A 27,990-nucleotide genomic window follows, 5' to 3' on the forward strand; every position below is an offset into this window, starting at 1 on the left:
ATGCAAGAGGATTGTAGCTTTACCTTGGGAATCAATTTGCAGCCATGAGAGAACATTTTTATTGTGTGTATATGTATGTATCTATAACGCTTGGTGCAAATGGCCACTTCAACTTCCTTGTTGATGGTTCTGGGAGTTGCATATTTCTTTTGAGCACCCAAGAGCTCATTGCATAGATGGTACATTCTCCCAAAATGTTTTCAGTGCATGCAACCAGGAAAATTATTCCAGGACTTGTTGCCGGGCTACAAAATGTTGCATAAGAATAATGCTCATGTTTTCCTTTTTAAAAACAAATTAACAAAGGTAATTTTATGTTTCTTTGCTCAGTGCACCATAGGAGATTTCTTTTCCCTCAGCAAAGCCTGAGGCACCACCTTTTCATTTTGTTTAGTCAATGGGCTGGACCGTTCAGTATCATGTTTACACCACTTGATCGCTACAGTGATAGAAATCACCAGATTACAAGATACCAGTATTGTGCTTTGAAGGTGTGTGATCATTCCTTTTACTGAATAAAAGTCCACATCCAATGATGCTTGTTAAATAAATAAAATGTCTTTCTTTTACAAAAAACAACAACTCTGTACATTTTTTTTCTTTTGGCTCTGTCAATTTTTGTGTAAGATTGATTCATTTGATTCATCTGAGGGAGCAGGAGATTGGTATTAACAGCAACTTTATAAACACAGTTTTTTGCTTTAATGCAGCAAAAATATATTGCTAAATTCTAGGTGCTTATTTTGGAAACTGGTTACTGAGGGTTGTTTTCAACTAATGTTTACTCAGAGGACACTCATGAAATTAATGGACCCAGGTTATTCATTGCCATTGATTTCAATGGGTCTACTCATGAGTAAAAACCAGTCAACTACAACCCGCCACCCCTTTTTTTAATTGAAAACCGATACAAGGCAGTAAGCCTATCTTCCAGATAGGAGATTGCTTCTGTTGCAGTGCCTACTGAATGTTTCATTCTCACACTGTATACTAGATGCCAGTTCTTCATCAAAATGAGATGGGTAAGGCAGATGAAAGTAGGAGTCAGTTTGATGCGGACTACAACCATGAATGGCCATGCTATTCAGCTTGGGGCTGATAAGAGTTGTAGTGTAAAACCTTTGGAATACTTCTAAATGCTGGGCTAGATTGGGTTTGGGTCCGTTCCAGCAGGGCTGCTCTTGCATTCTTAAAGAAGGCATCAGGTTGGGGAAGGTTGGATTAATATGTAGTGAGGATATAGAGGAAGAGAATGGAGTTCAGGGAAGGTAAGGGTAGACTGGACATGCGCCCATCTAACCAAGAGGTATTGACTGGGGTTATTGCTGGGATATCATTGCATAATATTTTTTACAATGCCTAAGAGAAACAACCTCCACACTTCAGTGGCCTCACTGAAGCCCCTTTAAAATCTCCCGTTACTACATTGCTTGATGCGCTGCACCATGTTTAGAATCTACTGTGATCTTACAAGGTGTGGTAGCCAATACACTGAAAAGAACAAATAAACAGAAGTGTGTTGATTATAGTTGGGTTTGCACAACCAACCTCCTTCCTTCTGTTCTTAGGCAATGTCAGCTGTGCTATGCTGTGGCCCTGTATTTGACAACGTGGGCCTTTCTCCGGACGGCTATCTCTACAAATGGCTTGATAATATTTTAGCTTGTCAAGATTTACGGGTGAGTAACTCAGCAATGATGCACTTCTGAAATGATTTTAAATGTGTTACAAAAGAATGTGGTTGCAGGAGGGGTGGCTTCTGCAGACGCTGGTATCTAGTGAATATGCAATAAAGAGTTGTTATCACCACACTGTTAAAGTAAATGAAAGTATATTTGTACCTTTTGTTTCAAGACACATACCTTAGCATAGTTTATTAATCTAAATTTCTGCTGAAAAATACTCAAGGCCTTTCAACGCTCTGCAAATTAAAAAAGGTATGGGCAGAATGATCTCAATGTGTGTGTTTACCTTTTGCTTTGAAGTCTTCCCACCCGATAGACCACCCACCTGATTCTAGGCTGTATGAAATGCAAATGTGAAATGACCTCCTGCTTACTTGAAATAGCTGCTGGTGAATCAGATCAATGTGAGTGGGCAGATCTTCTGATGAAGGCCAAAATGAGTATTAGCTTTAGGAGAAAATAAGGGCACTGCTATGGAAGATCAATGTTTTCCTTGCATGCTGGATCTCTGCCACATTAAATGTGCCTAAACCTGCTTTAAAATGCCCACACAGTAACTATTTAACAGTGTTTCCTGCGTATAGATGCAGCTGTTTTTATGTTCTCGGAATTAAATGTGTGAATTAGGTGCACTTCCACAAATTTACTCCCGTTTTCACAACCTATTCTGCCCCAAAGGTTTAGGCTCAGAGTAATCCTTGGAATAGTCTGATGAACAATAAGGCTGCAGTCCTCTTCTCATTTACCTGGGAGTGAACCTCACTGAAATCAGTAGGACATACTCCAAGTAAGCATTGTTAGGATTGTGCTGTCAGAAGGCAAGAATGAATTGGGAAAAGGAAGGCATGAAAGTGAAGATAGATAGTGGAATTGGAATAGAGTGGTTTTTCCTTATGGAATATGTTAACCACAATGATCGTGATGGCCAGTAACTTAGATAGTTTCAAAAAGGGATTAGACACACATAACATCAGGGATCTCACTCAATGGCTGGCAGAAGAGAACCTATTGTACTCTGTGGTGGGACTGTCTGAGGGTGGCAGAATTGGGGGAACAAATTCAAGAGGAGATTTCAGTCATTCTGAAAAAGACCATTGATTGTGCCCCACAATTGTTACTATTACCTGTATTTGAGGAGTCAGATGTTGAGATCAAATCTGAAGAGGCAACTAGCAAGCTGTGCCATTTGAAACTGAATGTTGGTCTTTCTTTATAGACTTCCATCTGATTCAGCAGGAGGTCTTGCTTCCTTTGTATGCTTAATTATTGATGCAAATATTATGGATAATTGCAAAACACTATGCCATTTTCTGTGTACTCAGGTTCATCAGCTTGGCTGTGAGGTTGTAGTCTTACTGCTGGAATTAAATCCTGACCAAATAAACCTCTTCAACTGGGCTATAGACCGGTGCTATACTGGGTCATACCAGCTTGCTTCCGGATGCTTCAAAGCCATTGCAACTGTGTGTGGCAGCAGGTATCAGTAATCCTTCACACAGAAAGTACCAGAAGTTTGCAGTGTGATTGAATATCAGATTCAGGAGATATATATATATATATATATATATGTGTGTGTGTGTGTGTGTGTGTGTGTAAACCCTGCAACTATTGAATCGGAATATGCTTGAATTCTGTCTTACGTAAACATTGAAAGGAACGGTTACAATCTCAGGCCTATTTGCTATTTCTTAGTGTAGCAACTGGATATTCATACTGTGCAGAAGGTAGGACAAAAATGCCAGTGAGCAAGTGGAAATGAACAAACATTTTCTTAGGCAGAAAGCCTACAGCTAAGCAATATGCTTTTTCTGCTTTCCCTGGAAAATGCATACCTTTGTAATTTGGTGCAATGCTAAAGAAGAGAACTAGGACCAGGTGTGTCAAGTACAAAACAAACCTATATACAGAGTACCAGCTACACTGTTCATTTACATAATGAATATCAGTGTAGATCAAAACAGAAGTCCAAAGCTGTGAGCAAATTCAGGGATTGTTGAGTCCTGTCTCATATATTTTACTGGATAAAAGTTGTTCATTCGTACCCGGGAGTGTCAAAACGCTGAATTTTCCGTGAGGGGAGGTTGGTTGGGTGCAAGATAGAGACAGGCAAGATAGATGCAGGCAAGGAGGCAAAGAACCTTAGTGAAAATTGAGTGCAGGGCTTGCGGAATAGACTGGGAGGCTAAAGTAGCAGGACTGAGAAAAGGATAGGGAGGCTGCATAGCAGAAGGAAGTCAGACAGCTATAGGTGTTGAGCTCAGGAATAGTTTCTAACAGGAGGATGGATGGAGAGGACAGTGAAGAATGGTCAGGAAGATGAAAAAGATAACTAAAGGAAGGATGACACAAGGAAACCCTTGGGCTGGGGGAGAGTATGTGCTATTGGCAGGAAGAGGGAACAGGCAAGATTGGGGTGTGTTGAACCCACCTCACAAGGTTGTTGTGAAAGAAAAGGGGTGGTGAGCCATGTACATTATACTCAGCTTATTGGGGGAATGGTGGGATAAATACATAATAAATAAAATACAACAAAGCAGATGATCAAAGAGGCAGCACGAGTGGAATTTCACATTGATTACACCACCAAAACTTCAGTTGCAGTTCACAATCTATTTTGGGATAGTTGCCTGAGGTGAAAAGAGCCAGTGATCTGTGATCAACCAAATAATAACTTGAGGGTTGACTAACAAGATCATTTTTCTCCCATCCTCTTCAGACTTTTTGTTTCAGCATGTGAACCCTTCATATGATAGTTCTCTTTAAGCAAGTTAGATTCCCCCTGGATCTAAGCTATAGCAGTAGCTGTCATTTAATCATTATTTCTTTTGTTCTACTAAACCTTAATATAAGCTTCCTGGCTCCTAGGCTTGAGGCGCAACATTTCTGTTGTGATATTAAATGCTTTATATATATAAAAAAAAGTACTCTGGAATTTGACTAATCATAAGAAATGGCTAAATCGACATACTGTAGCATTGCAGCAAATGAAATAGGAGCTCACCTCCGTACATTTCTTCCCCCAGCAATATCCTCAGGGCTGTCCTCCATGTATTGACATTCCTTGCATTTCTGCCTGTTTTGAATCAGCTTGCTTGGATGGAGCAAAGCTGAAAGCTGCGTACCTGATGCTGGGCACCTGATTCATCATTTACTTTATGAGTGCTTTGAGTTAATGGTGGTGGGAGGCAGGTGGCTCTGTGTATTGTGAAATGCAGTGCGAGGTAGAAGGTGGAAAAGAAAAAAAGCAGTATTGGGTATCAAGTGTATAGAAATTTGGGCTGCAGTCCTACCCGCCCTATAGTTGATGGCTTGGGTAGGAGGTTAGAATGCTGTGTATTTCCCTATTTGCCATCCTCCAGCAGTGGAGAGGGGAGCTGCTAGCTCAGTGGCTATGGCATGTGCCTCAGCTCTACTGCAGTTAGCTGCTACCAACAGGTCTCCTGTTGGGCTGGGTATTGGAGAATTGTAATCCACTGGATCCTAAGCACCATGGATTATCTGAGGAGCCCAAGACTGAGACCCCTGAGATAGGCCAGCTTGGAGCTAGCGTAATAATAATAATAATAATAATAATAATTTATTATTTATACCCCGCCCATCTGGCTGGGCTTCCCCAGCCACTCTGGGCAGCTTCCAACAAAATATTAAAATACAATAATCAACCCCAATAAACCCACCCTACCTTCCATCCTGTTTGGGCTGGGAGATTTGCTGTTCTCTATCTCCCCCTAGCCCTTCATTAGGATTGCTGTGCCCAGCTCAGAATGCAAATTATTTGCATTTGTAAATAAACTAGGTTTGTATATTATTAGGAATTTGCTGTTCTTCAGATCTGCCTTTAAAAAAAGTAATTTTACATATTTTGTGTTTCATTTGTGCTAATGGTGTTTGATATAGTTCGTTGTTCTATTCTTAGTACTGTATATGTTTCCTTGAGCATATTTTTGCCAAAAAAAAATTATTACAAAACTTTTCTTTGGAATAAAAATGATCACAAACATTTGTTTATTTTTTTCAGGAACTACCATTTTGATATTGTGACCCTTTTAAATCTAGTCCTGTTTAAAGCATCTGACACAAATAGAGAGATTTATGAAATTTCCATGCAACTCATGCAGGCATGTATGAAATATTTTTTTAAAAAAATCTTCTAAAACCATATGTGGAAAAGCAAACTCCTGTTTAGCCTCCCGTACACTTGTCAATGTATTACATGCTTGTTTTATTCTTTAACAAATCTACAATGGAAATATGACAAGAATCCTTTATATCAAGGTATAATGCAGTGACACTGGGACACATGAAATAGCCTTGGAGAGGGAGGGTACTGTACAAGGGGGCTGACCCTTCATTTTCAACAATATTCTTTGGACAGCAACACCAGGTGTTGGACTTGGCTGGGCAGTCTCTTAAGAGCACAGAGTTCCTGGGCATGTAGCCCGGTGTGGTGTGCATGGGAGTGATGGTTTGTACAAAGCAGTCTGGGATGGATAAGGCAGAGTGACAGGAAAAGGTGGGGCAAGAGATCAAAGAGGGAAGAGAAGCCACTGGCTGAGGACAAAGCCTTGACTGATCTGGCTGATGGTTTTCGGTGTCATAATAGGATTGGGAAGGGAAACAGGTGAGAGAAGCAACCCCAGTGTTAGGTCTTGGGAAGTGGGCCAATTAACCCCTACCAGCTGAAAAAAGAAAAGTATAGTTGATCAGCCTTATGAATAAGCCCACAAAGGTTTCTAGCCTACAGATTGTTTTTTTACTAGCCTTCCAAGTGGTTGATAGCCAGTGTTTCCATGTTGGCTGTGGAAGAGGGGTAGCCTTCTACCAAGTGGACTGGCAGAGTAGGAGAGGAATGGCGCAATCCATATCCTCTCCACCAGCCCACTGTGTTTTCTGGTTGTGGAAGAAGAAGCTTCCCTTTTTAACACTAAAAGGGAAGCCAAATGAAGTGGCAGGACAAGTGGAGCCAAGAAACTTGCCTGTGCATAATTCCTGGTTGCAAACGGCTACCAGGCTAGTGCCTAAATGCAAGGCTGTGTGTACAGATTAATACCCTGGCGATTGGATTCTTTTAAGATGCTCTTGAAAACCTGTAATGCCGCTTTTGTCATTTATCTTCACCTGCAGATTTTGGAGACCAAGCTTTTCGTTTATTCAAAGAAAGTAGCTGAGCAAAGACCTGGCAGTATACTTTATGGGACTCACGGCCCATTGCCGCCGCTGTACAGCGTCTCACTAGCACATCTGTCCTATGAACTGGCAAGAATGTACCCTGAGCTCACACTTCCACTCTTCTCAGGTAAGCGTTTCTAGTGATTTTTTAAAATAAATGTGAATTAGTAAATTCCCTGTTCTTGGGGAAGCAGATTAAATTTACCTTCTTTTCTCCATGACCCTCTTAGTGCTCCTGAGTAGGATGGAACTCCCATTTCCGTGATCACTTGGAGGTTATCTCTGTATCCCACATTGTTGCATAATAACTCTTTGTGAAGCATTTTTGACATTCTTGTTTTACGTAACTTGACATATTCAACAAATTTGATACTTTGAGGGTAAATTTTTAATAAGCATCTCATCCTCCCCCCGCTTTGATACTTTTAGCATTAATTTTTTTATTGCTTTTACTTATCTGTTATCTGTAAGTGTCATTTCACTGTGCGATACGTTAGGAAGAACCTTTCTTTTTTTCTTTTTCCTTTAAAAACAGTTTATGTAGACTTTCCATACGAAAGCAAAACAAGAATAGAAACACTAAAAAGTTGGAGCATATATCACTGTGTATTTGGCTATAGCAAGCATAAGAGCAAAGCATGTGGGCAACAGAAAACCTCCCACAAATAAACAGTTAATATCACACAAACAATTAAAACACAAAGTGACGCAGTCAGGGACCCTTTCTGACTGTTGAACAGAATTTTAAAATTTGGTCTCTAAACTCAATATTAATTCCTTTGTTTTACTTGGTCGTTAGTCTCATTGCTTTTCAGGTCGTGATGTTAAGATGAAATCAGTTCATCTATGCTTTTGTGCTTCATAAATGTTCTTTTCCTGCACAGGATTAAGGTCATCAGATACATAGAGAAGCAAAAGTTGAATAGTTATCAGTTGCTGAAAATGCAGCACATAGCAATATATTCCTACACATATGACTTAGACACAGAACGAAAAGCTCCTGAAATCATCATTTTTTTATCCTTTTAAGGGCAGGTGGTTTGACTGAATGCCACAAAACCTGTTTATGCATGTTATGTGTAGGGCATTGAGACAGGATGAGGTCCATGCCTTTAGCCCCAGCATTGTGTCTCCTTCCTCTGACATCCAGGTGTGGAATTATATCATTAGCAAAGGAAGCCCTACATGTGAAGATTCAGGACAGCCAAAAGAAATAGTTAAACCATGGCCCTCGCTGCCACAGGATGTAGTGATGGCAACCAACTTTGGTGGCTTTAAAAGGAACAGACAAATTCGTGGAGGATCCAGCCATCAATGGCTACTAACCCACGATGGCCATGCTCTACCGCCACAATTAGTGGCCCTCATGCTTCTGAATACCAGTTGCTGAAAACCACAAGGGTTTCTTGTACTTGGGTCCTTCTTGTGGGTTTCCTGCATTCTTCTGGTCAGCCACACTGAACTAAGTGGGGCTGATCAACTAAGTGGGGCATTGGCCTGATCTAGCAGCTGCTTCTTACATTAAGGTTTACTTGCAGACAAAAAGCTCTCCATACATAGATCTTGGAGGAAGGTGAAGCAGCATTGGGGGTGGGGTTAAGAGACCAGCCCCACTTCCATGCTTCAGCCTGGAAGTCCCCTACACACAAGTTGCATTTGAATAATGCTGCATTCTAGTTGGTGAAACTAAAATTCCATGAGCTCTTGTTTCCCATTGTTTATAGAAGTGAGTCAGAGGTTCCCAACAACACATCCAAATGGGCGCCAAATCATGCTCACCTACCTGCTGCCGTGGCTTCACAACATTGAACTTGTAGACAGCAGGCTTCTTCTCCCAGGGTCAAGCCCTAGCACCCCAGAGGATGAAATAAAGGAGAAAGATGGGGAAATAGCTGTCACCTGTGGACTGAAGGGAAATGGCTGGGGCTCTCCAGAGGCTACATCGCTGGTGCTTAATAATCTGATGTACATGACTGCTAAGGTAAGCAAATAAATAAATAACATGCTTTTAAATATGAAATCCAGTACTGCTTTTGAACGACGGTTCATTTTTGCATGCTTCCCCCATGTTTCAAGTTGAAGGTTGCATACACAACAGTCTTGTGAGGGCCACCCAGGAATTTGAACCTGGGTCTCTCCAGCCTTAAGTCCAATCTGCTTCAACACACTGGCTTTCTTAGTATTTCTCTGTAGTTTTAGACAAGCCAGTGTTTGACCTGATTGGTTAGATTTTCTACCTCTGGTGCTATCGATATTGGTTTAAGATATATTGCTTTGTTGTTCGACCTGTGATGGTTCAGCTTGATACAGTTGCTGGGCATCCAGTGCTCCCATTCCACTAGACAAGAGCAAAGTAATTGCAGTAGCCGGATGAAACTTTCCGAATTTCTCCTCTCCCCGCCAGTGCCCCCAGCTTCAGAGTGTTGGGTGAGCTTCTGGAGAAGATTTGGGTTGGCAGAGGGGGGTGGAGAAGAAACAGAAGTGCCGCTACACTAGTCAAACTTGGCTTGCACTGAATACAACCCAACAGTTATTTTTGATGATGTTGCATCTCTTAGTTTTCTTGTATTTTGGCCATTTTATCAAGTTTGCCCTTTTGTCCCCCCACCCCCACCTCCTGCCCCTGCAATGCAGTATGGAGATGAAGTCCCTGGACCTGAAATGGAGAATGTCTGGAATGCTTTAGCCAACAATGAAAAATGGAGCAACAACCTGAGAATAACATTGCAGTTTCTCATAAGCTTGTGTGGGGTCAGCAGCGATACCATCCTTTTACCTTACGTAAGTGATTTTAAAAAAATAATACCGTATTTTCCCGTGTATAAGACTAGGGTTTTTTTACCCAAAAATTAGGTTTAAAATTGGGGCTCGTCTTATAAACGGGTAGTGCTGAGAGGTGTTTTCTTAATTTGGAGTCCCCCAAATTCTTAATTTGGAGTCCCGTCTTATACATGGGGGCGTCTTATAGACGGAAAAATACAGTAGTTAAAAAGCTTGTATTGGCTTGGATTCTAAGAAGAGTTAACCCAAATAAGTTCAGGGAAGGAAAATTTCCTATTCTTTGTCCCTCGTGTCCCTCTGAAAACCTCTGTGGAGTTGGGGGCAATGTGCGATGAGATGCAGAGAACTGCTGGAGGGTAGGGGAAAAAATCACACTAAATTGGGTGGACTTCTGTCTGATGATGTTTGAATCTCCCATCCCCTAGCCTCATTCCTTCCCCTCCATGCGCCATCCTGCATTCTTCAGGAGTGACCTCTGACCCTCCAGAGTGGGTATTTGCAAGACATTGGCAGCTGAAATGATGGAGGGGATGAGAAACTTTACTTCTCTGAGTGAGAGGGAGACATCCAAAGATGGGTTGTATCCCTGTAAGTGTCCCAAGGACAGACAGGGTCACCTGATCAGTGACTGCTTTCTTAAACTCCCTTAACTTATTTTAGGATTGAAGCCATTGTTCCTATTAAGCAAAACAGTTGTCTGTAGAAAGATATGCTTCTACTGGCATCAGTCTTATGCATTTAATAAATTAAATTATCTCAGTTTGTAGAGTAATTCAGATGCTATACTGCAGGAAAGTAGGAGCATAATGCCAAATATAATTGTGGAACTCCAAGCCCTAATACTGTATGGACATCATCAGCTAAAGTATGAAACAACTGTTGTCTTTTCAGCCATACTGCATTTCCAAGTATGTATCTTCCATAGGTAAAAATTTCTGCATCCATGATCTTCTTCATACCTCCCTTTATTTGGGTCACCCCCTAACTGTAGACAGATTTTATGGCCCATTGGATATGTAGATCAGCATAGTTCTGATGGGTGTATCTTAGATCCTTTCAAAGCTAAATTGATGCACGTGTGCCTATTATACTTAAAATGTGCATTTTTAAGTTACAGTTTGTAGAGGCTGCTAAATACTACTTTTTCTTCAGATCAAAAAAGTTGCCATCTATTTATGTCGGAACAACACTATTCAAACAATGGAAGAACTTCTGTTTGAGCTTCAGCAAACAGATCCAGTGAACCCCATAGTTCAGCACTGTGACAATCCGCCGTTCTATCGCTTCACTGCCAGCAACAAAGCCTCAGCAGCCGCTTCTGGTAAGAATTGAGCACCCCGTCTAATAAATTGCAACGCAATATTGTGAATGGAGGAAGCAGGAACAGAGTATTACAATAAATTTCAGCCCAACTCCTCCCTTATTGCTTCTCAGACTCCCTTATCTCATCAACAAAGAAATGTATAATACCTGCAAGTCAATTTGCCATAATTCCAGAATCCACCAGTGATCAGGACATTGAGTTGGAGGCTAAAGTGTCACCGGCTAAGGAGCCATACCACATCCCTGACTCTTGAGCTTGATGCTGGTGATGGGGGGGCCACGAACCCTGAGGCTAGGAGATTGGAGCCCACTGAAGCTGATGCCACAACACCAGGGCCAGTAGAAAACAGAGCCAGGACGTTCAAGAATGGCTTCCCCCAGGGCTCAAGGAACTAAGCACCCCCCCCCATATGACCTTGCCATTCCAATGGCTCAGGAGGCACGCTAAGCCTAACCTCCCATTCTAATAACCCATTCATTACAGGGAATGAATGGAAGTGGGGAGTACAAAAGGGAAACACTTCATTATACCTGTTTTCTTGTAACACAAATACCAAAGTACGGTAATATGTGTGGATATTCTGAGAGGCTGATGATTGTGGTGTGGCACTGACTTAATGCTGTGCATTCATAGTCTATTATTTCTGTATTACACCAGGCTGTCCAATGCTTGGTTGTTTTGGTTGTTTGAATCTTTCAAACTTTAGTTCTTTGTGTGGGTTTTTATATATATGTAAATATATGTTTGTTTTACATGTACAGGAACCACTTCAAGCAGTAATACGGTAGTAGCTGGCCAAGATAGTTTTCCTGACATTGAAGATAACAGAATGGTGAAAGAAACAGATGAAAGGTTTGTAGTCTGCTGAATCAAAACCTGTTTGTCTGTCTGTCTCTTTCTCAAACATGAATTCCCTGAACTAGAAAGGCTGGATTATCCAGCTGGAGCATTTCACAGTACATCTGTTGAGGTCCATCAGGCAACTGATGCAAACTGCATATTCATAAATTTAAAAGATAATTCCTTCTAATACCAAATTTGGGTGGTCTGATGCCTATCTGTTTGGCAATGAAATTGGCCACACATAAGACAGAAATCATTTTTGCTTGTAAGTTAAATGGAAAAAAAATAAAAATTGGCTTTTGGTAACTTCAGCTCAGTGTTACTTCTGAATACAAGATTTCAGCTCATTGACTAAAATATTTTTTTCCATTACGTACACCTGGTAACAAATAGACACCACAGTGATTAGAACAGTGTAATTTAGACAGTATGTATAGATTGACCTAGATTGAGTTATCAACAGAAGAGACAGCATAAAGAACTGCCAAATAAATCATTTTGCTTCTGGACAACACACACTTCCTTTTCCTTACAAAAACATGTGTAGCAGTATTGTTTAAATTGGAAATTTCAAAAGCATGGCATAAACATTCAGAACAACATTTATTTCTCTTTTATCCAGCATTTGCCTGCCCGTTTCTTCAAGTGTGAATAAATAAATTGTGTATTACAGACCTACCAAGCGCTCTGCACAAAAACTTGCTAGAAATTATTTAAGAGTGCAAAAGCAGGGTGACATGTTAGACTGTTTCTCTTTTTGATCCCACTACTGATGTCCAATCAGAAGATTAGAGAAACATTTGTCATAATTCTTTGGTAATGTGTCCTTTATCAGCAAAATGTCTTCGTGGTACAGTTCTTCAAAGATCTTTTAACACACCTGGGGGTTTAGAATTTTCTGTTGCATTACTTTGTCAGTTTTACAATCTGGTTTTGCTAGAATGCTACCAGCCAAGTTCCCTCAAAGTAAGCCAGTTATTCAGAGAAGGTTGATTGTCGGTTTGATCTTTTGAGAACCTTCAAAATAATCCCTCTTCAGCCCAGATTATGATTTTGACATTTTCTTTCATTCTTTCCAAGGTTCAGCAATGTGATCAGAGCACATAATCGACTGGAGTCAAGATACAGCAATAGCTCTGGAGGATCTTACGATGATGACAAAAGTATGACCTTACATTTGTTTACATTGCATTTTGTGAGTGATGTGGCATGATCCAGTCAAGGCTCTCTTCAAGTCTCCCTGGTTTCAACAGAATCATTAAGCATGTGCTTAAATATCTCCCATTGAAATCAAGGGGACTATTTTTTTTTAAATTTGGCAGGATTGTGCAGAGTTTGTAGTTCTTTGGGTAGTTGAAGCTCTGTGATCAGGATCCTTCATTGCTTTAAAAACAAAAAAGCCAAAAAGAATTGTACTTCAAGTGGTAGAATGTAATTTGCATTCTTATTACTTGTGCCATATCTGCGTTAAGGTTTGTTAAACATCACCATTGATTTGGCATAGCCATAAACACTTTCTGTGTACCAGTTTTCAGAAAACATTATGGCCACAAGGAAGCAAGACAAATCAACAAACAAAAATTGAAATACTCCAGCAATACAGAGCTGACCATACCTTGGTTTTTGAACAACTTAGTTCACGAACAAGTCAGAACTCGAACGTCGCAAACCCGGAAGTAGGTGTTCCGGTTTGTAAACTTTGCCTCGGAAGCCGAAAGTCTGGCGTGGCTTCCGATTGGCTGCAGGACGCTCCTGCAACCAATCAGAGGATGTGCCTTGGTTTCCAATTGTTTTGGAAGTTGGATTGACTTCCGGAAGGCATTCTGTTTGAAAACCAAGGCACGACTGTATCTCAATATAAAAGGCCAAAGGCATGTGTTTGGTTTGCATTGTCTGCACTGAAATATCCAAAGTCGGAACAACACCAGGTTCCCCACATAATAAGTTATCATAATACATTATTCTGCAGATGATCCTGTGTCTCCATACACAAGTTGGCTACTGAATATCGTGGAGACCAAACAGCCGCAACCCTTGCCGATGCCATTTAATGGAGGGTGCTGGGCACCTCTTGTCGACTACCTCCCAGAAACCATTACACCACGAGGGCCACTTCACAGGTAAGGTGGATGTTAACATTAGCTGTCTTACAAAACAGTTTGCCCCCACTGTCTCCTAACTACATTATTACATCTGAATAGTCCTAAAAACATTTTTGACATGTTCTGCATTAGAAACCATCTTTATCTTGCTGTAAGAGAACTGTAGCGTGTCACTTTTCCCAACAAAAGTGAAATAGGCGCATGAATATTGTGTTGGGAGAATTAATTTGTGATTCTGCTTTAAGATTCAGACAGATGATGAAGAACCCAATTTAAAAAGCAGGATCTGTACTCCCTGCGCCCCCACCCTCCAGCTTAATGCATTCCTGTCACATTCTGTGTGCTTTTCTTATATCGAAATTACCTTCTTATATAATCTACACTGACAGGCATAATTTCATTTTGATTTCGAGGCTAAATGTAGACATCGTGACTTGTTATCACATTAATTACATTTTTTAAAGCAGAAAGCTTCTGACATTGTGTCAGAAACTTGTTTGCCTCCCCCACGCCAGAGCTGATGTGGGTCGAGGTCATGGCAGGGCAGAGGACTACAGCCCTGGCATTTCTCAGCAAGGTTTCACATGCTAGTTATCAGGGTGAACCTATAAGAAATACATACTCCCAAAAGTTCACATGCCAAGGTAACATGAATAACATAACACTAGAACTCATGAACATGCAGTAAAACTGAATGTTGGAAGATTAAACTAGTCCAGAATGCTGCTGCCAGACTGGTGACTGGGAGTGGCCGCTGGGACCATATAACACTGGTCCTAAAAGATCCACACTGGCTCCCAGTACATTTCCAAGCATAATTCATATTGTTGGTGCTGACCTTTAAGCCCTAAACAGCTTTGGCCTTGCTGGATCCAAAGCCCTGCAGTCTCCTAATAAAAAAAATCTTTAAAAAAAAAAACAAAGCCCTGCAGTCTCCTGACAAGGTCCTACAGACTCAAAGGTAGCAAAAGAATGAATGAAACCCTCCCCCTTTCTGTCCTGGTTGGCTTGAGTGACAGGGCTTCAGACATGGTGATGGAACCACTGCTCCCTAGCCAAGTTTTGGACTGTTGTCAGTGCGTCAAGTTTCAGAATAAATATATCCATTTGCTTCATCTTTAAAACCACCCCTCACTGAAGAGGCCATGATGGTTTACAGTACCTGGTTAAAGCAATAAAAATATTATTAAACTACATAACCATCACATTTGAAAGAATACAACTAATCAAACCAGATCAATGCAGCAGGCCACATAATTACCATGACCTTGAATGCTTCTATATACTGGTTCTATAGAACATTCTTCTATATGCCTCTACTATTTCACCTCATTAGCACAGTATGTGTTAATGTTCAGTGCCTCCATGCAACCAAGTACATTGTGTTTATTTTATCCACCATTGCTTAGGTGACCGTATTGCGCTTCAGATAACTCCTGGTACTCTCTGATCAGCTATTGTGTGATTGTTGCCATTTCCCCCTCATTTGCCTTTGCAGGTTTTGAACTGGTTCATCTTCTTTTTCCTCTCAGGTGCAATATTGCTGTCATCTTCATGACCGAGATGGTTGTAGATCACAGTGTAAGAGAAGATTGGGCCCTCCACCTCCCATTATTATTGCACGCTCTCTTCTTAGGTAAGAAGCAAGAACTGAAGTTGAATTTGAGTTCCTAATGCAGATGACGCTCCATATTACATGGTTTCCCTCCACCTTCACTCATTTGCAGGCTTTTGTTTCAGTATTCTCATTTTCATCAGAGGCTAATCCCAGAAATGCTTGTTTGGGGTTTTGTAAGCTCTGCCCAAGCTACTCTATTCCCTCCGACTTTTTGCTCTATAACTTTATGAAAAGCAGCAGTTTACATGGTAAACTCGAGAGAAGTATTGTTTCTTCCCTGCCCCTGAAGCTGATTTGATATTTTATTCGTCATAGAAGTACAAAACGTATGAATGTAAAAATTTTAACTGACTCTGAAGGAAGTTCAACTGATGAGTCCTAGTGGTGGACTGTGAACTGTCCCGAGATCTTATTCCACTTGTGCAGTGGGGCTTGCCCCCCTCTTCTCTCTACTCGCCCCCCCCCCCGGTGGCTCTGTAGGAGAGGGAACTTCCAGAAACAGCACACAGAGTAAGGAGAGGGAAGACCATCCAGCAAGCTGAAATGTTTGCTCTGACAGAATGATAAGAGGAATGTGACATTGAATCCTTCCCTTTGTTTAGTTATTAATACAGGCAACTCCCCATTTACGCGGGGGTTACGTTCCAAGACACACGCTAAAGTGAAATTGCGTATATTTGAAACACCTTTGAAAAAGCCTGCAAACACCTTGTTTTGCCCCCCCCCCCCCCGATTCCAGTATTGCATGAAAGGAGTGAGAGAAATGGAGTGAAGGTTATCAACAGATTAGCCCCACCCTGCTCCCAGACAATTCCTGTCACTGATATGAGCCTCAAAAAAAAAACAAAAAAAAAAACCACACACCATACAAATAAATGTTTGAAAGAAGGAATTGCAAGCACTAAATGCAAATTCGTTAGCCAGACCTTTTCTTGTTGTATCAGTAAATATTATCTTTCATAAACCATTTGGCCTATGCTCACAGGAGGTTAGAAAACAGAACTTCTCAACTCATAGTTCTTCAAAGTGAAATTGAATTTATTGCCAGGAGCAGACAGCCTGACATTTTCTGACCAGCACCAGATTTTTTCATTTTATCTTTGTCTGAGGATGTTTTGTTTTTTTTTAAAAAAAAAAAAAAAACCTGCTAGGGAATTAACCTACTCTGAATACTTTCATGATCTCTGTGGTAAAGGAACTCCTGGTTCTAAGTATGTACTGGATATTTCTGAAACATATTGACAGGATTAAATCACCAACTGGGCCACCCAACAGAGTGTGTGTGTGTGTGTGTGTGTGTGTTACTAATTCACAAGTACAACCTGTCTCTTAAAAAACACTTTCTTTAGGCCACATGCCCCAATATACACATGCCAGGACATCATCAACATTTTATTCTTTATGCCCTGCCCATCTGACTGGGTTGCCCCAGGTCATCCTTCAATAGGAAGCAATCTGACAAAGTTGAAAAATTAATCTCTCTTCCCACCCACCCCAGCAACTTGCACAGATGATGCATTTCTAGGATAAATGGAATGGAAAGGTCCTCTCCCAAGTTCTCAGCTGAGCCATAGAACCTGCAAATTCCATCCATCTTCTCCCTTTTTGTTGCCCAGCCTGTTCCATACCTTTCCTTCGTCCCCCTCAAAAACCTCTTTGAGCCAGGTCGTACAACCCTTACCTCTAGTTGGCACAAACTATGGAGATGGGCAGGGGCAGAATCAAAGTGAAATTAATGAGACTTAAAAGGGTAAGGGGAAACTAGAAAGAGTACCCAATTTGAGGGGGGTCTGCATTTGGCTTAATGATACATGCATAATGATATCACGTCACTCAGAAGAATGGCCGGAGTACTGTTGAAACAAGTAGTGTTTAGAGTCCAGTCCCAAGAGCAATTGCAACTGTAGAGCAAGGCAAACTGGAAAATATACTACAGTGGTACCTCGCAAGACGAATGCCTCGCAAGACGAAAGAGTTTTCCGTTTTTTGAGTCGTTCCGCAAGACGAATTTCCCTATGGGCTTGCATCGCAAGACGAAACATCTTGCGAGTTCTTACGAGTTTGTTTCCTTTTTCTTAAAGCCGCTAAGCCGTTAATAGCCGCTAAGCCGCTAATAGCCGTGCTTCGCAAGACGAAAAAACCGCAAGACAAAGAGACTCGCGGAACGGATTAATTTCGTCTTGCGAGGCACCACTGTATATGAAGAAGAAGCAATCAAAGTGCCAGGGAAGTAGCAGCATCAAACAGTAGCAGACTGCTACTTTGTGCTGGAATCTTTGTTCTCCCATGGCTCCAAACAGTCAGGAATGATGCAAATAATCTCAGAAATAATTTAGGAAAAGAATTGAAAAAAGATACTTGCAAAAGTACAGCATATCACTCTAGAACAGGTGTGGGGGAACCTGTGGCCATCCAGATGCTGCTGAACCCCTACTCCCATCAGCCCCAGCAACCATGGCCAGTAGACAGGTAGAGTGGAAGTCACAATTCAGCAACATCTGGAGGGCCAAAGGTCCCCCACACCTGTTCTAGAACAACTATTTGGCTCATGAGTGGGCGATGATGCTTTTCCATGGTTCTAGTCCTACTTGGATGGCTCTAGCAGGTAGCCCTTGGCTTCCTTGTGTTCTAGAGAGTTCAACCTTATATACCCCATGCTCTGACAACAGGTGTGGGAAACCTTTTTCAGCCCAAGGGCCACATTCTCTTCTGGACAATCTTCAGGGGGCCGCATGCCAGTGGTGGGTAGGGCAACAGCAAACAGAGCAACAAATGTGAATGTTCGCTTTATACACACTGGCACGCAACCTCTGTCTTCCATCCAGGCAAGCCAGAAGCATTATCTAAGTTCAAGGGCACATTCCAGCCAGCCAAAAACACATAAAGAGACTACAAAGCAGGTCTGCTTAGGGGCAAGGTTAGGGAGGAGGATGTGGGCCAGACAGAAAGATCTGGAGGATTGCATTTGGTCCTGAGCCTGAGATTCTCCAGCCCTGATCTACATGAAACCTCCTGAGTGGCCTCATCCAGGATTTTGGAGTGCCTTTCTATAACCTGGCTTCAATAACCAAGGCTCCCAATAGCTCATGCTGTATTAGTACTTCTGTTAAAAATAATGTATGTGCATATTTAAAACCTTCTGTTTGAGAAATCAAGGGCAGCTTTATAGTCAATCAAAAAGTTTTTTTAATTGATTATCTAACAGATTAAATGGTGCACGCCTAGCTTTCACAGGTACTAAATTCATTGGTACTAAATTCAAACAAGATATTTGAAGAGGAAGCACACCCTGCATTTTGTCTGTTTTTGTACTAAAGGCATGTGGATCGTTTGCTATATCTGGAACTTGTTAACTTGTTTATACTTTATATTCAGTGATTGCCATTAACTGCTTTCCCTTAGGCCTTGACCATTACCGCCCTGAAGTCTTTGAGCATAGTAAAAAGCTGCTTCTCCATCTTTTGATTGCTCTGTCATGCAACAGCAATTTTCAAGCCATTGCCTCAGTGCTTCTCCAGACCAGAGAGATGAACGAAACAAAGACTCTCACAGTACAATCAGCATACCTGCCTGAATATTTCTATACAGGTAACAACAGGCAATTGATAGAGTATATATCTGCTTTGTTTTGACTTGTCCCTAGTTTACTCCTCTGGTGCTCTTTCTGTGCTAGCAATACATTTGTTCAACAGTCAGTTTGGTTACACTGGTACAATGCCCTATATACTGTATAGGGCATTATTGTACCAGTGTATCCCAAATTGGGTGTTGAACAAATAATGGAATATTCTTTTCTGGTTGTAATCTGCTGAGTAAATGTCCTGTCTAAATGCCTTAAAATAAATAGAGCTTATGAGAGACTGTTGTTTCCTTTAGACTGCACTCAAGGGGACTTTTAGATTGTTTGATTCTGCACATCTAAGGGCAATTCCACACATGTGCAAAGAAAGAAAGAAAGAAAGAAAGAAAGAAAGAAAGGCTTGAGGCTTCATGCTTTCTTCTGCTATGTGTGTAACCTCTGAACAAGAAGTGGAGCTCAAGAGTGAGCCTCAAGTTCAGGTGCCAAACTCCGTAAGGCATGCAACCTCTAAGCAACGTCTCACAAGTAGGACCTAATTGCATGACTCAGTCTGTATCTTTTTATGGTGGACAATTCACCTGGGAAAGAGAGAGAAAGCCCAGGAGCCCAGGATTGCTTCTGTGTCCTAATGTGCCCCTTACCTTTAGAAGGAATAACAAGGTAAAATGACTACACATACATTCGCTGGGTGCTTATCTGTGACTTTATTACTGTCCTGTCACTAGTCGTAGCGGAGGCTCTTTTAACTAAAATAGATAAAGTCACGCTGAAGAGAACAGGCAGATAAGTATCTCAACATGCAGTATGGAATAACAAACAAGTGCAATGCTTCAGTGTCTCTGAGAGCATGAATAAAAATGTATCTGCTTTTTTTTAATTAATAGTTTTTTATTGGACTTTCAAAAAGGAAACAGATGCAGTCAAATGATACAGACAAAATCAGTACAGCTACCTTGGGGCAGTGGAAGGGAAAGAGAGCTCGGATTGAGAAAGGAGCACACAGGATTGTTTTTAGTCTGCAAACGGTTATTTTAAAAATGCTTCTGGAAAAAAAATCAATGGCATGTGAACTCTGCTCGTTGAATGCAAGGGGAACTGAACTTTGTGAACTCTAAAAAGAGGAGGAATTGTAATTTGACATGTTTATCTCCTCACCTTTGCTAATCAGTTGCTTCGGTGCATAGCTAGAGCAAATGAAGACTGGTAGCTGTGGGTTTTTTATCAAATACCTCTCAGACAGAATGTAGGCAAACACTACCTAAGATTCCGACTTGCAGCATTCAAGGCAGTTTGTCAAGCACTGTTGTGCACAAATAATACATTTTTATATTTTACCATTCCTTTTCCTTGGGCGGGGGGGCAGTTCCTTTTGGCCATTGGCCATGCTTGCTGGGGCTGACAGTTGTTGTATTTTGGCAACGTCTGGAGGGCTGAAGGTTCCTCATACCTGCTGTGATTGGCTCAGTGAATCTGTACATAGGGAAGGGGCAGGTGTGTCCGTCCCCCTTCTCTCTGCTATGCAGCTTCCAGGGTTCCCTGGCTGGCATTCATGGCAACTATGGGTTAACACCCTGCCAAGGACAGGCAGGGACATATTCCTTCGTCCCTCCTGCTGTTTATGTATTCCACATCAATCCTTGCGTCCTGATATGACAGAGACTGTCCCTATAGCTCAGGTATAATTTTGAAGAACTACAGACCAAGGGTGGCATATGTCAGCAGTAGTCAGCAGCTAGAAATCCTTTTGAAGGAAAGGTCCAAGTCTAGCATTGACACCGGAGGAGCAGGCTGTGTCCTTCCAGCTTCTCCTCATGATGTGTGATGTTTCCACCCACAAATTCCTCCTATTCTGAATTTCAGTCCGTATAAACTTTTGCCTGTGCTCCTTTCTCCACCGTGGCCTGTAGCACATGGCTAAGGAAGGCTCTTCCTATGACTCTTTTCTCATTGTAAACAGGATCAAATTCATAGATATGCTTGGATTATGAGGCCGAAGCTTGCATTTTTTGCTCAACCTTTTCAGAACCAGGGCTTGGGGCTTTGACACTTGTGTAATGGGAGGAAGAAATGTTATCCAGATAAGGGGACAATTCCATCAAGTGATGCCTCAGTGCATTTAACCTTCAGCCGAGCACATTTTAAGTGTGGACTATGTGGGGACTTAGCAGCAGAAATTGTGCTCAGTTAACTCCTTCCACAGTCCTGCTGTCGGGCTACGCAGACCTAAGATACGGTCTGGCTAAGCGTACATCCCAACCCAGGTTTGTAGTTTGCCTTCCCTAGACAAACAATGATGAGTAGGGAGCCAGGAACAAACCTTGGCTACAGCTCATGATTTGTCTGGAGCAAGACAAGCCATGAGCCCAGGGTCAGACTTAATGCCAGCCAAACTGAACCATGGCTTAGGTCTTCATAGTGCAGCAGCAAGAGAAGAGCACAGTGGTTACAATTTGGGTTTGGCTTACTTGCACACTTGAGCCATTGTGGCTTGAAAATTTTCACACAAAACTTATATCAATGGACTCACAGCTGTCCATGGAGGCACAGGTCAATTCTGTGTCCAGGACAGCTGTCTACCAGATCCATCTGGTATGCAGGCTGAGACCCTACCTGTCTGCAGACTGTCTCACCAGAGTGGTGCACTGTTATCTCCTGCTTTGGACTACTGCAATGCGTTCTACATGGGGCTACCTTTGAAGGTGACCCAGAAACTACAACTAATCCAGAATGCGGCAGCTAGACTGGTGACTGGGAGTGGCTGCCAAGACCATATAACACTGGTCCTGAAAGACCTACATGGGCTCCCAGTACATTTCCAAGCACAATTCAAAGACCTTTAAAGGTCTAAATGGCCTCAGCCCAGTATACCTGAAGGAGCGTCTCAACCCCCTTTGTTCAGCCTGAACACTGAGGTCCAGCTCCAAGGCGGTTCCCTCACTGCGTGAGGTGAGGGCCTTCTTGGTAGTGGCGCCCACCCTGTGGAATGCCCTCCCATAGGATGTCAAGGAAATAAACAACTATATGACATTTAGAAGATATCTGAAGGCAGCCCTGTTTAGGGAAGTTTTTAATGTTTGATGTTTTATCGTTTTTTTAATATTCTGTTGGCAGCTGCCCCAAGTGGTTGGAGAAGCCCAGTCAGATGGGGGGGTATAAATATATATAATTGTTGTTGTTGTTGTTGTTGTTGTTGTTGTTGTTCATTTTAATAATAATAAAAATGAAAATTGTATATTCAGACAAGCTTCTAGAAAGGAACATGCACCATTTCAAAACCACAAGATACGTAACGTGTAGCTGTTTTGTAGCTCCTGATCACAGATTTGATCACGCTGTCTCTTCTGTTATTTACTCCCGGTTCTGTGAGGGTTCAGGGCAGCTAAAACTATTACCAAAGACATGATTGCCCTGCGATGACTCTTGAGGGGAGTTCTGACCTCGGCTGCACATTCCATGCTTATCTTTTTTCTCCATTGCTGCTAGGTGGCTTTGACTTTCTGAGGGAGTATCAGTCTTCTCCCGTGCCAGACTCTGGACTCAGCTCCAGCTCCACCTCTTCCAGCATCAGCCTTGGAGGGAGCAGTGGGAACCTCCCTCAGATCACCCAGGAGATAGAAGACATGGACCCAGCCGTAGAGACAGATGAAAAGGCAAACAAGCTAATTGAGTTCCTGACTACCAGGTAATCACATCAGAGCAAAGATACCATGCGTTCCGTTGCAGCATACCTTTGGAAGAATGTGTCTGTATCCTAATCAGATGAAGGAGTACGTTCCAGCACAAGTCTCTGGCAAACACGCAGTCATAACACATTCCCAGTCGTTTCCTGACCTTTGTAGATAATTCTGTAAAAATAATAATATTTAAAACGGTTGCAAATTCCACACAGACAGAACCTGTGAAAGAACCAGCTCCCATAATAATAAAATATGTAGCCTGTTTGGCTGATGAGTCACGTTCCAATTAATTACCAAAGCTGCCAAGTCTGTGGTGCTTTGTTCTGCTTTTGGAGCTAAAACCAACCGCCGTTTCAGTCTTAACATGAGAAACCAACAGTCAAAATCACAGAAAACCCCAAAACAATGAAAATAGCATGAATGGGATTTCTAACTCGATCTTACAAGACCACGTGTAAAATTAATATAGGTGCAAATGTAAGCAGTTGCCATTATTGCATAAAAATTACAGCAAATTCTCTGAACACCTCCTGCTTGGTGCTTATAGCTACTTGTGAATCTTAGGCAAATGGGTGGCGTTATTTATGTATTATATATGCTAAGATTCATTACAAAAGGTTGGGGTTTGGGGTGATGTTGGAACACCAGAAGCTGATAGAATGAAGTCAAGTGGAGAAGGACTGGGGTCAAATATGGTGGGAAGGAAGAATGACTTGAGGCCTGAGGACTATTTTAAATCCTGCGGAGAAGCAAAGTAAAATGAAATACTTCTGCAATTCTTGGTCACTTGCTTCTACCGACAATTGTATTCAGTTCCAAATTCGGTCTTCTCTTTCACATCCAGATGTACCCACATCCTTTAATAACTTGAAGGTTTGGTGGGAGGAGCGAGAACCTCCAACGGTAGAGGAACTAATCTATAGTTGCCTTGTGCTATGACTTGAGACAAAATGGGAAGCGCTTGTTTATGCTGTTTTGCCAGCGGTGATCTCACTTCCGGTGATTTTTCTGGGTGCTCTTAGTGCCACGAGTGGAAGTATTCACACACTGTGTTGGGTCAGCAACTACCCTGCCAGGAATGGAGGGGGGGGTGGTGGCATTTACCCAGACAACTACAGCTCAACAGGGTGCTACATGAGGAGCGGCTGCAGCTCAGCAGGTTGGAAAAGCACTTACCTAGTTGAACTAACACTAGCCAGAGCAGGCAATGAAATGGCTACAGTATGGTAAGACCGTATCAGCTGCAGAGATGCACTTCCCCTTCCCCTCTTGTATGATGATTTCTAAAGTGACACAGGTAGCAGGTGTGTATGCCCACCCCCGACCCTGCAACCCTTTAGTAATGCAGGAAAACATGGCCCTTACTTCCGTTTGGCTCATTTGTCCTTAGTGACATCATCATACTCGGCATCTGATCCCTGATTGACTGGGATCTGTATTCCTGGGAAGAAGATGGGCCAGTTTAAGAGAAACAAAACGTCCAGAACTAGCTGCTCGCTGGGCTCACACAGGCAAAATGAGTGGGAGAAGAAGTCACAGAGCATTGCCCCCACCGCTCCAAAGTACTGCTTTTGTGCCGAAAGTTGAAATGGCAGAAGGTTCCTCTCAGCCCTACCTGACATTCGCATTGCATAAATTACCTTTTGCTTTGCACTTCGCTTGCCATGGAAAACTAAAGCTCTGCTATTATCTCAAATAGATTGTAGTAAAAAGAAAAAGATGAGTTGTTTTGTAAGGATGGGATAAATTGCAGTTCTGAAATGTGTATCTGAATGAATGGGATGGAGTCCACTTTTTTCTCAGTTTAGGAGAAAGAGGAGGCGACACTGCAGCTTCATTATACCTTTTTTAAAAAACTGGATACTAAAGAAAAATGCATGTGTGTTTTCTTCTTTTCAGGGCGTTTGGTCCTCTTTGGTGCCACGAAGACATCACTCCCAAGAACCAGAATACAAAGAGTGCAGAGCAGCTTACCAACTTCTTGCGTCATGTTGTCTCTGTCTTTAAAGATTCCAAATCAGGTACTGAATCAACTGCTTGTTGTTGTTTTTATGGTGACCCTCAACTGGTGCTGTTTTGCTGAATAATTCCTACTGTTTTCTCTCATATCATCCCTGCGAGCAATTGTCATTTTGTAGTGTTAATAAAAAGGGGGGCAGGGGAGAACTTCTGTACCTATATTATTTTTTATGGTCTGATTTTAGGTGATTATTCCACATAAAATAGGGGCATAGGCTGCCTTATACCAAATCAAGTCTGTTGTGTAGTTCAGTATTGCCTATACCAAGGATGGGGAACCTGTGCTCTTCAGGTATTGTTGGATTACGATTTCCATCCTCCCAGGCCAACAACAATTGGAGGATCACTAGAGGACTGGCAGCGACTCCCCAGGATTTCAGAAAGGGAATTTTCCCAGCCCAACCTGGAGATGCCTTAGGAACTTCTGTATGCAGTCCGCTTTATCTTTAGAATTTTCAGATGGTGCAAATATTTTCATATTAGCCATTTCACTCTGGATGTCAAGAACCCTATCTTTGCTCCCCATGAGCAGTAATTGAAGAGTGCCTATGCTCATACCTTTAATTACAGTGGTACCTCGGGTTACATACGCTTCAGGTTACAGACTCCACTAACCCAGAAATGGTACCTCGGGTTAAGAACTTTGCTTCAGGATGAGAACAGAAATCATGCTCCAGCGGCGTGGCAGCAGCAGGAGGCCCCATTAGCTAAAGTGGTGCTTCAGGTTAAGAACGGACCTCCGGAATGAATTAAGTACTTAACCCGAGGTACCACTGTATACTGTTTGGGTGGAAGAATTCTACCTGGATTTGCAGGAGGAAATAACTCCTGGCCTGGGCTTCTGACCTCAGCCCTTTGCCCTAATTATCATCACACAAGTTCTTTTCCTAAAGCTATTGCTGCTTACATCTGCAGCTAGTCAATATTAGCCTGAGCATTTTTAATGATTGTAAATTAAAATTTCACAGCTCCCACATTATTTATCGATTGCCATTTGACAGTACGAAATTTTTTCTTCCTCCACTTTAGGTTTTCATTTGGAGCAGCATCTTAGCGAAATTGCGTTGCAAACAGCCCTTTCCAGTTCTTCGAGACATTATGCTGGCCGTTCTTTCCAGATATTTCGAGCTCTAAAACAACCTCTATCTGCACATGCACTGTCAGATCTTCTTTCAAGATTAGTGGAAGTTATAGGAGAACATGGAGAGGAGATTCAGGTACAAATATACTTCAGCATTCATAAGAACAAAGGAAATTACCTCATACTGAGTGAAACAATCAGTCTTGTCTGAACTGACCTGCAGTTGTTTCTTCAGAATTTTGAACAGGAGTATTTCCTGTTCCTACCTAGCGATGCCAGGGGTTTGCACAGCTGACAAAGCACTGGAGAAACATGATCAAATCGCAGAGTCCCAGTTAACAGTCTGGCAGTCCTATTTTGGACCAATTGCAGTTTCCAGGCCAATTTCAAAGGCCTCATGCACAATATTCTGCAGGAATCTCGGCCTGAGGTTAACATAGCGTGGGCAATTGTGCCCAGGCTGTCTCCATCCAAGTATAGCCGTGATAGCCATTTTGGCCTCTAAGGACAATGGTACATCATCAAACACACACCTCCTATTTAAAAACTAGTCCTTTAGAGAAAGCGCAACAGCCTTCAGAATGGGTTGAACATCATTCACCAGAACAAACAAACCACCCCCTCACCACTACCTCAATTTTTTTCTGAGCTGAGTTTCAGTTTATTATTTCTCATCCAATCTATTACCATGCCCAGGCACTAATCCAGCACATCCACTGCCTCTCCTGAATTGGATGAAAAATACAGTGAGGTGGATGGCCACTGGGGAGAGAGCCTTTTTTATGGTATCATGTGCTATAGAGCTATCACCCTTCTTCGTTACTCTCAGGGCCTTGAAATGATGCCGTGTTTGCTTGAAACGACTGGAACTTACAGTGGTGCCCCACAAGACGAACGCCTCACAAGACGGAAAACCCGCTAGACGAAAGGGTTTTCCGTTTTGGAGGCGCTTCGCAAAACGAATTTCCCTATGGGCTTGCTTTGCAAGACAAAAATGTCTTGCGAGTTCCTGCGGGGTTTTTCCCCTTTTTTCCCCCTTTTCCTAAGCCCTAAGCCGCTTATCAGCTGATCCGCTGATAAGCCGCTTATCAGCTGATCCGCTAAAAGCCGCTAAACCGCTAATAGCGCTAATCCGCTAAGCTGTCAATGGGCTTGCTTCGCAAGACGAAAAAACCGCTATACGAAGAGCCTCACGGAACGGATTAATTTCGTCTTGCGAGGCACCACTGTAATTTGCTAACACGTTGCAAAGCTACTGGAGACATTAAAAGTGATTCCTATTGCTCGCATATTTGTTTCTTGAATAAATTTTGTATGAGTCCTGATTAAACATCGTTGTGATGTGTGGAGAAGAAAATGTTTGGATTTTGATTTGTTTAGATGGTGGCATTGCACGGAGAGTGTAGCAAACCCATTTCATCACAGTGCACAGAGTTCAGTTTCTCAGAACTGGAGCAAGACTAGACATGGGATTCATGGGCAGGAGCAGCTGGAAAAGACTTGCCTTAGAATGCCCTCTACTTAAAACAAAAGAGATAAATAATGGTTTCCCGCATATGATCTGACAGCAGTTGCTAACATCTATAACTCTTGAGAGCATACAAGGATAAAAAATTTTCCAGGCAACATTGCATTCTTGGTTCTGTTCAGCAGCACAGAGCTGAGTATTTGGGAGCAGCAAATGAGAATCTTCAGAGAGAAATTGAGAGAGAATTATTATTATTTACTAAAATATGAATCACCTTTTACATGGGTGCCAAGGTAATTTACACATCTATCAAAAAACAGCTAAAAATGTTTTTTTAATTATTATTTTTAAAAAATTGCTGCTTGAAAATGAACATGAGACCTTTTTATCCAGGTGGAAATATTTGTTGAAACCAAAATGTCTTCGGTTATTTTTGGAAAGTACAGAGAATGAAAAACACTCTTGTACAACAAAGTAGGACAGACTGCAGGTCTTATATCTTTCCTGACATCTCATGCACTGTGGAAACTATCCAGTGTGGCTCAAGGTCTGAGAAGGTGCTCACTATGAGTTTTTAACCAAAGGAGTGATAGCAGGGATATGAATCACATGCACCGACTTTTAGTTTCTTTTGTTCACACAT

The 27,990-nt window shown here is 41.9% G+C and overlaps 1 protein-coding gene across 7 annotated transcripts in view; it reads left to right on the plus strand.

Annotated features, from left to right (window-relative positions):
* FRY (FRY microtubule binding protein) overlaps nucleotides 1–27,990 on the plus strand; it is a 189,171-nt gene that overhangs the window by 123,457 nt on the left and 37,724 nt on the right. For all 7 annotated transcript variants that reach the window (XM_081859986.1, XM_081859980.1, XM_081859982.1 and 4 more), the window contains 16 exons: nucleotides 331–491; nucleotides 1,569–1,679; nucleotides 3,008–3,162; nucleotides 5,704–5,803; nucleotides 6,810–6,981; nucleotides 8,579–8,835; nucleotides 9,489–9,635; nucleotides 10,788–10,956; nucleotides 11,721–11,811; nucleotides 12,883–12,965; nucleotides 13,772–13,922; nucleotides 15,437–15,540; nucleotides 18,925–19,110; nucleotides 22,586–22,784; nucleotides 24,679–24,800; nucleotides 25,828–26,015. In XM_081859986.1, the coding sequence (XP_081716112.1) occupies nucleotides 331–491; nucleotides 1,569–1,679; nucleotides 3,008–3,162; nucleotides 5,704–5,803; nucleotides 6,810–6,981; nucleotides 8,579–8,835; nucleotides 9,489–9,635; nucleotides 10,788–10,956; nucleotides 11,721–11,811; nucleotides 12,883–12,965; nucleotides 13,772–13,922; nucleotides 15,437–15,540; nucleotides 18,925–19,110; nucleotides 22,586–22,784; nucleotides 24,679–24,800; nucleotides 25,828–26,015 (2,396 nt within the window). The remainder of the gene's footprint in view (nucleotides 1–330; nucleotides 492–1,568; nucleotides 1,680–3,007; nucleotides 3,163–5,703; nucleotides 5,804–6,809; nucleotides 6,982–8,578; nucleotides 8,836–9,488; nucleotides 9,636–10,787; nucleotides 10,957–11,720; nucleotides 11,812–12,882; nucleotides 12,966–13,771; nucleotides 13,923–15,436; nucleotides 15,541–18,924; nucleotides 19,111–22,585; nucleotides 22,785–24,678; nucleotides 24,801–25,827; nucleotides 26,016–27,990) is intronic.

This window comes from Podarcis erhardii, assembly GCF_964252035.2.
Source record: "Podarcis erhardii genome assembly, chromosome: 4".
Taxonomy (NCBI): Eukaryota; Metazoa; Chordata; class Lepidosauria; order Squamata; family Lacertidae; genus Podarcis; species Podarcis erhardii.